General features: G+C 53.6%; 6 protein-coding genes across 6 annotated transcripts; 1 reads left to right on the top strand and 5 right to left on the bottom strand.

Annotated features, from left to right (window-relative positions):
• Positions 1–487: 487 nt before the first annotated feature.
• Positions 488–1,431, bottom strand: LMH87_010713 (uncharacterized protein; the record flags this gene model as incomplete). The annotated part of the gene is made up of 2 exons (XM_056199736.1): positions 488–1,275; positions 1,332–1,431. The coding sequence occupies 2 exons, from the start codon at positions 1,429–1,431 to the stop codon at positions 488–490; spliced, it is 888 nt and encodes a 295-aa protein (XP_056051655.1).
• Positions 1,432–2,590: 1,159 nt separating this feature from the next.
• Positions 2,591–4,011, bottom strand: LMH87_010712 (uncharacterized protein; the record flags this gene model as incomplete). Its single annotated transcript, XM_056199735.1, has 3 exons — positions 2,591–3,369; positions 3,420–3,860; positions 3,912–4,011. 3 exons carry the CDS (start codon positions 4,009–4,011, stop codon positions 2,591–2,593), a joined length of 1,320 nt encoding a protein of 439 aa, XP_056051654.1.
• Positions 4,012–5,462: 1,451 nt separating this feature from the next.
• LMH87_010711 (uncharacterized protein) lies at positions 5,463–7,382 on the bottom strand (the record flags this gene model as incomplete). Its single annotated transcript, XM_056199734.1, has 3 exons — positions 5,463–5,733; positions 5,785–7,049; positions 7,104–7,382. 3 exons carry the CDS (start codon positions 7,380–7,382, stop codon positions 5,463–5,465), a joined length of 1,815 nt encoding a protein of 604 aa, XP_056051653.1.
• Positions 7,383–8,067: 685 nt separating this feature from the next.
• Positions 8,068–9,826, bottom strand: LMH87_010710 (uncharacterized protein; the record flags this gene model as incomplete). Its single annotated transcript, XM_056199733.1, has 3 exons — positions 8,068–8,753; positions 8,811–9,644; positions 9,694–9,826. The coding sequence occupies 3 exons, from the start codon at positions 9,824–9,826 to the stop codon at positions 8,068–8,070; spliced, it is 1,653 nt and encodes a 550-aa protein (XP_056051652.1).
• Positions 9,827–10,843: 1,017 nt separating this feature from the next.
• LMH87_010709 (uncharacterized protein) lies at positions 10,844–12,276 on the top strand (the record flags this gene model as incomplete). Its single annotated transcript, XM_056199730.1, has 2 exons — positions 10,844–10,916; positions 10,976–12,276. 2 exons carry the CDS (start codon positions 10,844–10,846, stop codon positions 12,274–12,276), a joined length of 1,374 nt encoding a protein of 457 aa, XP_056051651.1.
• A 378-nt stretch (positions 12,277–12,654) lies between these two features.
• Positions 12,655–14,930, bottom strand: LMH87_010708 (uncharacterized protein; the record flags this gene model as incomplete). The annotated part of the gene is made up of 3 exons (XM_056199729.1): positions 12,655–12,911; positions 13,110–14,711; positions 14,768–14,930. The coding sequence occupies 3 exons, from the start codon at positions 14,928–14,930 to the stop codon at positions 12,655–12,657; spliced, it is 2,022 nt and encodes a 673-aa protein (XP_056051650.1).
• Positions 14,931–15,633: the final 703 nt, after the last annotated feature.

The raw sequence follows: 15,633 nt of genomic DNA, 5'->3' as shown, positions 1-15,633 counted from the left end.
GAAACCTGCACCCTTCAGCAGCGGTCGGTACTTGGACGCCACAGAGATAAATCTCTGATCGTGCATTCTATCAAGTAGCGGCTCTCCCCCGCTGGATGCAATCGGGTTTTTTTTTTTTTTTCATCTTTGGCTCTATTGAGACATGGAATTTGCCGTGAGTCAAACCGCACCCTTAGTTGTTAGCCGGTAGAACCTCGTTTTACTGCCTACAAATTTACAGGCGTATTTTGCCTCGAGTCGGGGAATTACAGGTAGTTAGTGGCCGCAAAACAGCGAGGCAATATGCTACAATCCGTTCGCTGCGATTCCTCGCCCCAGGCCAGAGTGTCCTTGCCAAGACTGCAAGTGCAAACCTCACTTGGACCTCAGCTTAGCACGCATCCGACCTTTTTGTGATGAGAAGAGTGTATTCGCTTGCCTACTTTCCCGCCCGCCACAAATATCTTTACAGAGGCCTCACAATCTAACATCAGTCGCAACGACGTACCTACCTCCTTGCCGCCGTCACCTTCCACGCCACATACGCGCCGTATCCCACCGCGCCCAGCACGACACTCCTCCCCACAACCCCAAACACAGCTTCATTCGCCCGCGCCATCATGCCCTGCACGTTCCTTTCCACATTCTGCTGAAACATCGCCCGGTCGTTGATCCTCGGAAACGGCGCCGTCACCATCCCCCCCGTCGTCTCGTCCTTGACCTTCGGCACCTCGACCCCCAGATGCTCGCACAGCGGCTCCCACCCGTCCTGCACCTTCCACTCGATCCGTCTCTCCTCGTCCACCACGGCCCGGCACTCGTCGTAGCTCTTTTGCATGTACGCAATCGCCTTTTCCTTTTCCTTAAAGTGGTTGTAGTTGCCCTCGGCGTGGTGGATCTCGGTCCAGAAGCCCGCCATGTCCCGCATCGGCGGCGCAAACAGGTAGCAGTACAGCATCTTGACCCTGCGGAGCAGACCTGGGGACTGGAACGCGGCCACCGTCTCGGACACGCTCTCGTACCATTTCTCCGGGTCGCGGTTCAGCATGACGACCTTGGCGTCCGGGTACAGCTGCGCGAAGTCGGCGGCGAAGAGCGCCGACGGGTAGTCGATGACCCCCTGGCAGTCGCCAAGGAGCCGGTCCCAGTCGAGCTTTGTAAACGTGCCCGAGTTTCGGTACTTGGCGCGCAGGGCGCGTGTCCATTCGCGCATCTCGCGGTTCTCGGTGTCGGTGACGACGTGGATCATGTGGTGCGTGCGGTTGAAACCCAGCATCTGGAGAGCGGCGTGTGTGCCTGTTCCGAAATATTAGTCTAGAGAGGAAGCGAGAGGGTGGTAGATGGTAATGTACTCATGGTGCCGGTTCGTGGAAAGCCGCAGACGATGACCTTCATGGGCGTAGTCCGAGGATAGCCCTCGGACCCGTCGATTGGATACATTTTAGGAAGCATCGTGTCTGTGTGCCTAGGTTATGCGTACACAGGACTTCGTTGTCTGGTCGATGTGCATCGGTCAAGTCGAAAAAGAAGATTCAGAGGTATGTAAATGGGGGTCAGCAGCGCTTTATAAACGACAGCAAATCACCAAGCCACATTGATCCATGGCCCACCATCGCTCCAGCTTTCCCCTCCCGTTTTCCTGCTTTTTTTCATGAGCTATTACGATTCAGAATAGCCCAAATCTGACCAAGGCCCCGGCCGCTGACGGCCCGGTGCAACTTGCGACGGTGCTCCCCACCGCGCGCGCGTAGTAGCCCTTCTCCACAACGTCTCGTTGTTCTTTAAACCTCCGACCTCCGATCAGGCGGGGGGAATTGGGCTGCAATTAGTACTGAGTATCATGGCTGACCGCTAGCTCATACACGCTGTTGCAGTATTGCTTTGTCCGGCGTTGCTCAGCTCGTGCATATGCCAGCCGGTGGCGCGTCCAGCTCCACCAGCGCCGGCCCTGCGAGGGTCCGAAGCTCCGATAATCCGACATGGCGTTGGTGCCAGACCTGCTAGTCACGGATAATTATAATTAGCCTGCGCCTTCTGACATAGTGGTGTCTCGCAGCGTTTTCTGAGTTGGCGGTGCATTCAAACCACATGGTCGTGCAAGAAGACGGTCTATGCAAGAGAGGTGTCAGGTAGCATTGCATCACAAAAGTCCTCGAGAGGGGGCTGGCCTTATAAAGGAAAGACAAATGTTTCACGGTGATAGCGCATGCATGGATGCAGTTCCTCGACATCAGCTAGCGTGCATGTCGTGTGACAGTGGCGTAAGCCCGTGGGACTTGAACCGAGATTGGTATCGACAAACTCAAATGAAGGACTGTCTAGTAAAAGATATTTGTCTAAAAGTTCGCTTGGTATGCGTAAACGTGACAAGGAAAGGGATAGCCAACAGTAATAAAGATGAAGACCAATATTAAGAACGAAGAGAAGAAAAAAAAACGAATGCGCAGCCATAACATTATTACCATTACCATCTTCTGTCATCCAGCAGTGCGCCGCCCAGAATGTGATACAGTAGACGCGCCATCAGAAGGCGCCGAGAATGCAACACGCACGCGGTCATGTACAAAAACCCTAAACGCCAGACGAGAAAAAAGCACACCAGCGAGCGACATTACAGCCAGAGGAGAGCGGCACCCGCAATGACAATGGCCAAGATGCTGGCCTGCGTTTGCGAGCCGGAGCTCTTGCCGCCGGATTTCGAGTTGCCGTTGCCGCCGGTGGTGCTGCCGGTGGTGCTGCAATCTTGGTTGAACGTCTTGGGATCGCAGGTCTTGGGGTCTAGGCCCTGCGCAGGAGTGTTACCGGAGCCGGAGCCGCCGCCGCCGGTGCCGCCGCCACTGGAGCTATCGTCACCGTGGTCGTTTTTGCCGGGGATGCCGCCGCCAGGAACGGAAGCCTGGGTAGACTTGGGCTTGTCAGGCTCGGATTTGCCAGCGTCCATGTTTAGGCCGGTGGCGTCAAACGAGCCCAGAATGGTGCTCTTGTCGGTCATCTTGATGGTGTCGTTGGTGCCTTTGGCGTCCGTGTAAATGTAGCTGTTGCCGTCATTTTTGCCCTTGTAGCACTCGATCTCGACAGACTTGACAGCAGCGTAGTAGTAACCGTTGTTCTTTACGTCGGGGTGGTCCCACGAAATGACACCACCAGCCCAGTTGATGGTACCAGGAGGGTTGCTAGCCTTGCCGCCAGGCCAGATGGAGAGTTGGATGCGAGCGGGCGTCTGCGGAAAGGCCCAGGTGTTGGAGGTTTTGTTCCAAGTGTCCTTGCGGTCCTTGCTGCGGTGAGTTGTGCCATCGACCAGCCACTCAACCTTGTCGGGGGTCCAGCGAATTTCGTACTCGTGCCAGCTGCCAAAGGTATCGTCGGTCGAAATGTTGCCCGAGTTGCCGTCTGGGATGGATTAGCATGGCGACATAAAAGCGCCTATCATTGCCACTCACAGTCGGTAATGCCCTGGAAGTAGTAGTTGGTCTGAGAGGTGCCGAGATCGACTCCGACCCATTCGTAGTCAATCTCGTCCTTGACATCGGAAAGCAGAATAAAGGCAGTGACGACACCGCGCCCGCGGCTGGTCTTCATGGTGGCCTTGACGTTGCCGTACCACATGTACTCGGTTGAGGCCAGGACAGTGCCGGGTGTGTCCTTCGCCATAGTCATAAGGGTGTAGTCGTTGTACTGGACCACCTCGCCCTGCACCATCCAGTCGGCCTTGCTGGCGTCACCAAGGTACTTGAGGATATCAACGCTAGTCTTGTTGATTTCGTCAAACTTCATCTTCTTGTCGGAGCAGACAGGGGCGGGGGCGCAGGCGTCGAGCTTGAAGGAGCCTCGAGGGTCGCATCCGCCGAGGCAGTAGGCACCGATGCCGCATTCGCCATATTCTAGCCAGCATTAACTCTGTCCGTCATGTCTGGGTTTGTCAGTGAACTCACGGGAGCAGCAGGGCGAGCTCTCTGGGCATGGGTTCTCCGGGCCGCAGAGGGCGAGGACGGTGGCGGCGCTCAAGAGCGCAGCAGCCACAGAACGCAGCATGTTTGGCGCTGGATATGAAAAGAATGTGTATGCTATTGGAAGTTGGCGTAAATAAACTCTTTGGGTGTGGTTCAGCGACTTCGTGTGAGTGTTGTCTGAGGAATCGCTGCGCGTTGTCCTTTGTTAGCAAAGTTTCATAGGAAGTAAGCCCCATTGGCGACATCAAAATGCCAGTGCCGGCGCGCAGAGTCAATCTCCTTGGGTCATCCAGGCAACAAAAAAAAATTGTGATAGATATGACGAGCAACGGAAGAGCACGCGACAGCAGTCTGCTTATTCACTAGGCCGACCAGTTCGCTTCAAAGCGAGACATTGTGCAGAGACCCTTGCCGCGGAGACGCTTAAGCTTAACAGCGGGCCTTGCAAAGAAGCAAAGAAGAGCGTTGCATTCGATTCTAGCTGGGCGCTACTGCGCGTTGCGTTTCTCTTCCATCTCGTTTTCTTCTCGACAGATCTCATGCAAGGGCGGCCGTTGGAGACTTCAGCAGTAGCGTTTGCACTCGCAACGCTCGCCAGTGGCAAGCCAGAAACAGAGTTTGAGGGCAGAGACTCGGCGACCCACCTGTCAAAATGTCAAGGAAAAACTCAAAGATCGAGCAGTCAATTGTCGGGCGATCGGTTCGAAGGGTTATCGAGTATGGCGATGCTGGTATAACGAATGTAATGCCCAAAGGCGACGATGGGGGGAGACGAAAAAGCGTTTGACGGGGGGGTAAAATTCAGAATGACGAGACGAGGCAGAATACGGAGTAATAATGGATTTTCGCTGCGGACTGACTTGGCGCCGCCTGGGCGCGCCGGGCTTATTGGCAGGGGTCCACAGCCTAGATACGACGGGCATTGGGGGAGGAAACCACTTTAGACGCTATTGAAACTCGCTGTAACCTCTTGGGAAACAGTCATGCACCATGGAAACTAAAGCCTCGGGTTCTCCGCCGTGCCTACCATTGCCACTGACAGCCTGATTCCATGTTTGCCAACCACTAGAGAGGATCCGACACGAATTGACTTGTGCTGCAGAGCTACAGCCGGAACCTCTCTTCTCTCCGGCTGGCCTTCAAGCCTTCCACCGCCAAGGACCCTTAAATACTGGCCCTATGCTGATCAGTGCCTTTTCAGGCCCTTGTGCTGTCCGTCTCAACTCCCCTTTGCAGCGCTCAGTCCGCCGCTGTCATGTGCAGGCTGAGTGCAGCAGTCGTGGAGCCCATCAGCCCTGTCCGTCTACCTGCTTGTGCTGCCCACTGCACCTTGACGTTGACATCTGGCAGGCCGCTGAGCGCAGTTACCACCGCCACCAGGCACCGACCTACGTTAACGCCCTCACTGGCCTTTTTTTATGACGCCCAATCCGCTTGTCGATACAGTTTCCCGTTGTTGTCTGCTTCATTTCAAACATATGTACATTGCATGATCATTTTAACGCCGATTTCTATCCTTGCTTGGGAAACTTCTCACTTCCTCCTACGCGCCGAGAACGTCTTTAGAGGATCCCCCTTGCGCGACCCGATCCGCTTGCCCGACTTGCCCCTCTTGCTTCTGCGGTCCTTGCCCCCAAACTTGCGCAGCGGCACAAACCCAACCTTTTCCGTCGTCAGCGCCTCCTTGCCCTCTTTGGGCAGCAGGTACTCCGGAATATGTTTCAAGTGCGCCTGTTGGCGCGCCGTGCGCAGCTCGCCATCGTGGCGCAGGTGGGCCATTTCGGTCGGGTTCTCCTCAAAGTACCTAAAATAGTCAGCGCTTGCTCAGCAGAGTTCGTGATGCATGTTTGCGTACCGCTTAAGCTTTTCGCTCTTGAGCAGCTCTTGTCGGAGCTCCCTCGTCCGCGCCTCACGCACAGCGACCTTGGTGACGGCTCGCAGCGCGTCGTTCATGCGATACCGGAAAGCCTCCACTTGTTCGGGGTTGAAGTTGTATGGCTTGATTTCCTTGCCCTTCTTAATTTGTTGCTTCGTGATGCGCGCCAGAATCTTTTCGTCCTTTTCCGCGCTCGCTATCGTTGTGGGCATGTGCTTGCGGTACTGGTCTTTGGGCACTACAAATGACAGCGCCATGCCGGCCTTGCCAGCGCGCGCCGTTCGGCCGATGCGGTGTGTATACGACGAAGCCGTTGTCGGCAAGTCAAAGTTGATAACGGCCGCCACGTTCTTGAAGTCGATGCCTCTCGACACGCCGTATTCCAGGTCCTGCTTTGTGGACTTGCGCTTCTTCTTGGGTCGTTTCTCGCTCGTTTCCGTTGTCTCCTCGACTTCCTCCTCCTCTGCCTCCTCCGCTTCCTCCTCAGCAGCCTTATTCTCGTTGCCTAGAATCTCCTTTTCGTCGGATGCAATGATGATATCGTACACGTTCTTGTTGAATTCTTCTACGACATGGATTCGCGAGTTGACCGGTAGCTCCGAGTTAAGAATACAGCTGCGAATGCCAAATTGCTCGAAAAAGAGCTTCAGGCGGTAGCAGCGATCAATGTCGCCGACGAATATGATGCACTTGCCCTTGACGAGCTTGAGCTTGAAAATGACATAAGCCAGCAGGAACTTTTCGTCTTCGCCGCACTTGGTTACTAGCTGTGTAATACCCTCGCCTTCGTTATCCGGCTCTTCCAGGTCGAGTAGTTCGGGCACGTTGTCGCGATAGAAAATCTTCTTGAGCGAATCGACTTCCGACGTTAGCGTAGCGCTCATCATGATGGTCTGGATCCCTTTCGGTATTGACCATGACAGGTTCTCCAGGTCGCTGTCGTAGCCGTATGATAGCAGTAGGTCCGCTTCGTCCAGGACGAGATGTGAAAGTTTGCTCAAAGACAAGGCGGAGGAGTTTCCGTTGACATTGTGCCATGCCCGCGCGGGGGTAGAGATGACTATATCGGGCAGTGTAGCGAGCAGAGATCGCTGGACGGCGTCCGAAAGCTTATCGGTGAGCTTGACGGCGCGCACATCTTTCGAGCAAAAGGCCGAGAATTGTTCAATCGCCTTGAAGACCTGGTCGGCCAGTTCGCGGGTCGGTACAAGAATTAGGGCGGCGGTAGCAGGCTCGGGGTCAGTCTAGCACAAGTTAGCATTGGCTACCGCAGGCGTCTTCACGATAAATCTGCGTACAGTCTTGCGTTTCAGGATGCCCGCAAGAACAGGCAACACGTAAGCAGCCGTCTTTCCAGAGCCAGTCTTGGCCTTGCACAGAACATCTTGGCCTTTGAGAGCGATGGGAATGGCCATGCGCTGCACCAGCGTCGGCTGAGAAAACTTTTGCTCGGCGACGGCCTGCACCAGACGAGGATCAAGGGCAAGGTCGGTGAAGGAAAATCCCTTGTCGGGCTGTCCCGTCACAGCCTTTGCCTTTTCGGCCGGTTCATTGGTTTCTTCGATTTTGCGCTTCATTTCCTCGGTAGCCGTGGGAAAGCTGTTCTTGTAGATAATCACCAGCCAAAAGATTCAGACAACGACCCGCGATAGGAAAAAAAAAAAGTTGGAGGCACTCCACTTTTCAGCAATCGATAGCACCGAAGTGGGTTGCACGGCCTGCTACCATCGGTAACGCTTAGCAGTGGTTACAGCGCCTCATCCACCAAAATGTTCCCTGTAATCACGTCTTGATTGTCCTTCTAATTGGCAAATAATACTGTTTCCTGCATTAAGTTGACTTTGCCGCTTGAAATTGGTGCAATTGAGTATCAGAGATGCAAAGTGATTAAAGCGTGAAAGAAGATCGTGACGGATCAGCGGCGTCAGCAGCTCAAACGGTTCTTTTCAGAGTTTTCACAGAGAGACTAGGGATTGTCAGCCTCGTTCGACGGCACAAGCAAATACTTAAATAAGTGCACGTCGAAATTGACTGCAGTTGCGGCGATGACTCAAACTGAAATGGCTGATTTCATTCTGGATACGTGCAGCCAACTTTCTGTCCTTCTCAACGCCGTGTCTAGGGTAAGTAGGGCATCACAACAGATCCTTTACGGCGGTGCAAGCCGAAGAAAAAAGTGTCTATTCATTAATGCATTTCTATTTTTTACATCTCATGTCTAAATTTGCTGCCGTCGTTTACGATTCCCCTTAGTCAAATGGTCTACTCTGACCTGGGAGGCCACTTGACTCTCTTCTCCGCCCGCACGTACAAGTTGTTTGGCCGGATGAGCTGGAAGTAGGGATCATACTCGATCGGCCCATCCTGTGCCAGTGTAAACTTGTAGCGGTACACAAGCTTGGGCAGGAAGACTTTAATCTCCTGCAGCGCAAAGTTGAAGCCGACGCACATGCGGGGACCCTGCGCAAACGGCGTGTACGCGCCCTGCGGCCGCCCCTTGACCTTGTCCGTGTCCCAGCGGTCGACATCGAACCGGTTGGGGTTCTCCCAGATCTTGCCATTGTTGTGGATGTGGTGCAGTGCCGGAATAACGACCGAGTCCTTGGGCAGCCTGTAGCCGCCCGGCAGGATCATGTCCTTCTTGGACGTGCGCCCAGGCTGGTACGACGGGTTGTGGCGACGCTGTGTCTCCTTGATGAACTTATCGAGGTATGTGAGCTTGTTGGTCAGGTCGGCAGTAACTTGCGTGTCCTCGTCCCAGTCATTGTCGATGAGCTCCTGCAGCAGGCGCTCCTGGGTGCCTTCGTACTGGACCAGGCTGTAGAGGAGCCACGACAGCAGGGAGGAAGTGGTTGTGAATCCGGCGCCGGTGGCCACGACGAGTGCTGGCGCAAACTGTGCAGGTGGAAGCTTGTTGCCCTTGCTGTCCTGTGCGCGGAGAAAATAATCTACAGAAAAAATTAGTACCAATGTTTTTGCTTGGAATGCGTGAAAAGATTACGCACCGACAACGTTTTCAGCCTTCAAGGCTGCGTCCTGGAGCTCAAGATCCTCTTCGCCCCTGGAAGCCTGCGCAATAGACTCCAGCAACATTTCCTCAATGCGCGCCTTTGTTTGACGGAGCTTCTTGGGGTCGCCAAACGGCATGTTGGCGTACCACGCACCCATCGTCGACACCCTTTTGTTGAGCTCCAGGTTCTCGGCAATCTTCATGACCATTTCGTGCAGCGGCGCATCCACACCAGTAAAGTGCTTAAAGTCCATGCCGAGTACCAACTTCCCGACAGCCTGAGAGCCAAGCTTCAGCATGTACTGGTAGACATTCCAAGCCTCACCTCTCTCATCCAGCTCGTCGAACACCTTGAAAGCCTCCTCGACGCTCTTTTGCATAGTGGGTGCGTAGTGGCGGACAGCCTTGGGTCCCAGTGCAGGAGGCAGGAACTTGTGTGCAAGTTTCCATTCCTCAGTATCCGTATCACCCAAAAACACACCTGCTTCGCGAGACTTGATCGGAAAGAGAGGATGACCGGGAATGATGTGCTTGCTGAAGAAGTCGCTCTCGCTGAAGAAGATTGTGGCGAGCTTAGGGTCGTTTGTTTGGTAGACCCGGCTTCCCATGTTGCTTGTGGAAAACAAAGGACCGAGCTTCTCAAATAGTCTTTGGTGGTTACCCAGATGATCTGGGTAGATTTCTAGATAGTTTCCAAAATACGGAATGCCAGCTGGTGAGGGCACCTCACGCACGGCCTTGCCATCAATAGTGACAGCCACAGGGCCATCTTTGGCGACAATGTCCGCAACAGCTGTCAGTCTGCGCTGGTCATATAAGAAGCCAACCCCTTTACTCATCAGCAAGATATTTGGTTGTGTGCTTGAGAGCTGACTTACCTTTGGGATCAACTATGCTATAATGGGCGGCAATGTGATGTTGGAGTTCTTCAAAATCAGTTGACTCTGGTAGCTCGATATCGCGAGCTGTGGTGATGTCTTCGCCAAGAAGATAAAATTGTTTCGTAGACATGATGAAGAAACACTGCGTGTTATTGCTAGTGCAATTGTATGTGTGATTAATCAGTGTATGTAGGTAGGTGATTGCTGGTTAATCCAATTCTGTAAGCGGCGGCCAAGCTAATAAGTATCACTGCTTCTCTACAACGAAATGGAAACTACGGGCCCTGCCGAGGCATTCTAGAGCTTTTCTAGAAATGCCTCTGCTTAGCCAAAAATATCGCACATTGGCGATTTTACCCGGATTCCCTGTCGTCATTATCATGCCGGCAAAATCAATTGCGCCCGTAATCGCCTCCGGAGATCTTCCATGGGCCGCGGACGCCATTACGCCACAAGATTTCACAGGGCTCTGTCCAAGCCTTACATTTGCGTTCTGCTCATTGGCGGGCGTCAGTGTGTAGACCCAGAATGGCCGAGGCCAAGCTCCTTAGTGCCCAGTTTAATGAGATTGTTTTGGTGCAAAAACCGCGGAACGGCGCGATGTGACGCCACAGCTTTTCACTCCGGACGATTCCGCCTCGCTAGACTCGGCCACGCCGGGGCGTTACGCTCGGTGGCCACAGGCGACCGGTGGGAGTTGAAAACCCCGGCAGCGTACCACAGCCCGGGTTTTTGACAGCTGCAAGACACAATGAGTGGGCACCTTTGCAGCGGCCGAGATACGAAACTTACCTGTCCCACAGTGATGTAGTGCTGCCTAGGCAAATGCCACAAATAGTCCGCGGACTCTGAGATAGTGGCTCTGCACTGCAGGGGAAGGAGTTACAATGAGGCCTGGACGGAGAAAAATCGATCGACCCTTGCTGGCTATCGAGCGACATTTACCGTCAATCGGAAAAGAATGGAAACTTAGTCTGACAAATTTCCCGCAGTGAAGGAAGCTAATTAGCAACTCTTAAAAAGTCAGTGGTCGCAGACTTTGACAATCTTGTCGCAGTCCCTTATAGATTCATTTTCTCGCCTAGTCAAAATACATCAACTTTTCTTTATTTCTGTCTGCATCTAACAATATCATAACATGAGCACAATGGAATACGACTCAAGACAAGTCGCCGAGCACAAGGTGGCAAGTGACGCGTGGATGACCATTAATGGCAAGGGTAAGTTGGGTTCTTCTTACTCAGTTGCTTGTTTTCCAAGTATATACTGACATTATCAGTCTATGATGTGACAAAGTATCTGGAAGACCACCCTGGCGGTTCTGAAGTTCTCGCAGAGGCCGCTGGCACGGATGCTACAGAAGCCTTTGACAATGCTGGCCACTCGGAAGATGCCTACGACATAATGGAGACCTTTCAAGTCGGAAGCCTCAAGGGCTACAAGAAGAAGCCACAGCGCAAGGCCATTACCGTCACACCAGCGCCCAAGACAGACAAGCCAGCACCGAGCAAGACACATTCGATCGTCTCCAAGCTAGCAAGCTTCGGCCTCTTCTCACTAGCAGTCACTGGCGTGTATTACGGCACCCGCCACTACGGCCCTTCTACACCGAAATGGCTGCTGTCTATCCTCAACAACGAGAAGCCTGGCCAACATGGCTTTGGGTTCACCAAGGGCCTGCTGGCAGGCGCCGGCATCTTCACCATCGTTGACGCCCTCCTTGCACAGCACTTCGCGCGTCTCGCCCAACAGAGCAAGTCGTTTACCAGCTACCCAGCGCACATGCGCGTGCCCGAACCAGTCCAGGAAGACACGCTGCTGCAGCGCGGCCTGCTCGACCCCGCCACGTACTCGCATCTTCCCCTCCAAGACAAGGTCCTGCTTTCGCCCAACGTATACCGCTTCACATTTACTCTGCCCACGACGGAGACGGTCCTTGGACTGCCCATCGGACAGCACGTTGCCATCAAGGCAGACGTGGACGGCGAGAGCGTGTCACGCTCCTACACGCCCGTCTCCAACAATGCGGATCGGGGCGTTCTCGAGCTTGTCATCAAGGTGTACCCTGACGGCAAGCTGACCAACAACTACCTCGCCAATCTGGAGGTCGGCGACGAGGTGCTTTTCCGCGGACCCAAAGGCGCGATGCGGTACACACGCGGACTCGCGAAGAAGGTCGGCATGGTTGCCGGTGGCACCGGCATCACTCCCATGTTCCAAGTCATTCGCGGAATTTGCGAGGATGACCGCGACCTAACGCAGATTAGCCTCATCTACGCCAACCGCACCGAGCAGGACATTTTGCTGCGCAAGGAGCTCGACACCTTTGCTCGCCGCTACCCGAAGCAGTTCAAGGTATACTACTTGCTGGACCAACCCCCCGAAGACTGGGCCTACGGCACGGGCTACTGCACGCAGGAGCTCATCGCAGAGAAGTTGCCCAGCGCGAGCACTGACACGAAGATGATGCTCTGCGGGCCTCCGGGTATGGTCAACGCGGCCAAGAATGCCATGATAAACTTGGGGTTTGAGAAACCAGGTGCCATGCCGAAAATGACGGATCAAATTTTCCTTTTCTAAGCTTCTTTCTTCTTTGCCAAGAGAACAAAGCTTCTGGCGTGTTCGCCCTTTCGTATTTATTGCTTGATACTTTAGCCATTTTATTAGACGGCGCAGGGGCCCGCCGCCCTTCCAATGAGACAAATTTCTTCAAGTTTCTTCTTCACCAATATCCCCGACGCTTTGTACGGATCATGATCGACGGGTGACTCTGCTGGGCGACGACTTTTCTCGTGACATGGCACTGATGCATCGGCATATCGCCATTGATGTGCACTATATTGCGCTTGATATATACGGCGTTGCTTCGACTTTGCAGGACTTACATCAAGCTGAGGTAACGCGGACTGGAGACTGTCAACCTTCATTGAGCTGCAGGTTGAGTGGATAGGCCAACTTCTAGATGGCATGGATCAGGAAGGCGATAGAACCGTGGAAGAAACTCGCGGAGCGGCAAACGAATGGGCCGTTAAGATGTTCTCTATCTGCAGCTCGCTCAAGCTCTGAGATCAAGACTTTTGGCTGGTTGGCACAAATATTCCCGGCAAAAAGCGCGAACCTCTCCTCTAGTCCGGCGGAACCAAGTTGTGGTGGGAGATTTGCACTGCTGGGCTGGCAGATCAGGCGCCTTTTGTGTCTGAGCCCTAATGTCAATGCTTTAGAAAATTAGCATGCATGTTAAATGGAAATATTATTAAGGTGGCTATGAAATCGATCAGAATAGTAAATCAAGGAAACAACTCTCATGCATAAACTCTCTCAAGGGCACTGGTCGCCCGAGTCCAATCTTTACGCTCTGCGCATCCAAATCTCCCCAATTGGGTCGCCAGGTTCAGCAACGCACTGCCACTCACCAATGCCGAGCTCCTTGGGCGCTCTACGCTGGCCGCGCCCACCTCCACCAATAATGAGATTACCAGGGCGATACGTCTCGTCCGTGTTCATACGGCGCAGAACACTACCGTGAACCCGTACGCCAGGAGGGATGTCTCTCACTTCACCTCGAGGCAGCGGCCACCGGATAGGCTTCCAAGAGCCATCGCGCTGCAGGTCCATGCGGCGAAATGGGAGCCACTCCATAACTTTCCAACCTGTCACGGCCACGTGTCCCAGCCCGCCTCCGTAGATAAGAGAGTCATGTAGGAGAGAGGTGTGCGACTGATGCAAAGACTCTGTGAATGCGGAGGAATACTGAGACTTGAAGGAAGACTGCGCGTCCAGCCCGGGTGGTTCGCTACCCTGTGCTTGACTACCCTCGTCGGCATTTGTGCTCTCGGGTCCTTGTATGGTCACAACGATCTGGGCTTCGGTGCAGCCCATTGCCATGACTCTTTGCATGTCAAATTCGAGACCGGCGTTCATTGCTTCTCGAACAATCCACGATAGAGGAACGTGGCTTGCGCTCTTGCGATCGTCCGGGACGGGCCAGCCACCACCAATGTCGCCGTGGCCCCCAGCAAACCAGACCTCGTCGATATCTTGGCCGACTTCTTCTTCGTAGTCTGGTTTCCGCTGATCGTTGTCATGCGATGTATGCCTTTGCCCATTGCGGTGCCAGGACTTGAAGGAGTGCGTTCGAGGGGGAAGTCGGTAAGGCACGTGGCGGCTTCGCGACCTGCTACGCCTTGGGATCGATGGGGCTGCATCGGTAGGCGATAAAAGGCTTCTGCCAGTACGCTCGGGTAAGGAATTATCATTTTGCGCCGCAATGTTTTCATGACTGGCAGCAGCATCGTCGGCTGGGGCCGACGCGCCACTACTGACGTAGTACTCAAAGCTCCTTCGCACCGGCTCTAGAAACTCGCTCAGACGACGATGGCGCGGGCGCTTGTTCTGGAGAGTCTTTTGGTACAGGAGGTCCTGGCGAAACTTGGCTCGTCGCTCGTCGATGCTGACGGCGTGGCGGATGACCTCGGCGCTGGTCCGCGCGGTGTACGGAAACTTTGCCCGCTGCATCCAGGCGCTCTCGAACCGGGACACGGAATTAACCGTATCAAACAGTCCTAGAAAACGAATGCGACCTACCGGACGGGAGAAGGTTTCGCGAAAGTCTTTCATGAAGGTGTACATTTTGTCGGTTTTGTCGTCTACTTCGCTCTTCTCAGACCCGTCGTCGTCCTCATTGTCGTCGCTGCGTGACTTGCGACGGCATTGCCACTGTGAGAATGCCCTCCATGCAAACTTGATCATTTCCTCATTTCCGTGGGACAAGAGACCGATATAATCAAGCATTTCTGCCAAAAATCGAGCGATGTAGGCGCCCCGACTGAACCCAAACATGAAAATTTGATCGCCATTTCTGTAGTAGCGCATCAAAAACCGGTATCCAGACACGACATGTTGATCAAAGGTCGACCCGATGGCAGAGTCCTTTGCCTTTTTGTACTGCTCGGTTATCTTGGATACTATTCCCGACTGGGTCAGCGACTCAGAGGTGACATATGTTCCGATGCCAGCTTGATTATTACCATTAGCATAAAGATTTGCTCTGAGTTGAAGTGATATTTCGTACGCTGATAATAGTGATACTGATTCTCCGAGCTTCGATCTAGCATTCGAAAAATCTTTAAGATGTTGCTGTCGCTGTCATCTCCATGGAATTTATTCCCAGTTCCGTCAAAGCAGAGCACCAATTTGCGCTGGCTGCGACCTGGTGCCTCCATAGGAGCATCCATCTCGGGTTCCGGAGGTTTTCGAACAATAGCCCAAGGTCCTGGAAATAACAAAAAATGTATGCCTTTGTTGTACGAGCTTTGGTGTTGTTGTCTTCTACTGTTACTCACGCTTTCCGCACCCGGCACTACTCTCGGCATTTGAGTAACCTGCTGTGAGACATACTATCCAGCCCAAAGCGGGGTAATAACATCATTGTACCAGTACGTTACGATGAAAGGTATTCGTGGCGCTTATTGAGTGGTCGATCAATATTACCAATTGAGGTCTGCATAATCGGGTGCTCCTCCCGACCCTTGCCAAGGAGCCTACCTAAGCTCAGCCAGCCACTTCTATTGGCCTCATTTCCTGTGGGTATTGAAACATGTCAGACCGAGTTTGTTATCCCACAAAGCGTTTTCCAGGGGCATCAAGGTGTCTGGACGTAGTGCAGACGGACTCAGCAAGCTGTCAGTTATGAGCACACAACCGCCAAGCTCAGCACGAGAAACATCAGCCCATCTTAGCTGATCTGTGCATTTCATGTTGCAGTTTTACGTTTTGTCGTCCATTCTACCTTTTTCTCAGCGCATGTAACAAAGCTTTGGACAGGGGCTTGCATGGCCCACAACGCAGTGTACGGAGCAATGTTTCCTCTTCTCTCATGTACTGGCCTAGTTCGTCCGCCTGCATCACCGACTCCGGAAAAAATTGCAACCTGCCGCC

This window comes from Akanthomyces muscarius, chromosome 4 (assembly GCF_028009165.1).
Source record: "Akanthomyces muscarius strain Ve6 chromosome 4, whole genome shotgun sequence".
Taxonomy (NCBI): Eukaryota; Fungi; Ascomycota; class Sordariomycetes; order Hypocreales; family Cordycipitaceae; genus Akanthomyces; species Akanthomyces muscarius.
The sequence above is the reverse complement of the archived record's forward strand: the minus strand, read 5'-3'. Positions and strand labels throughout refer to the sequence as shown.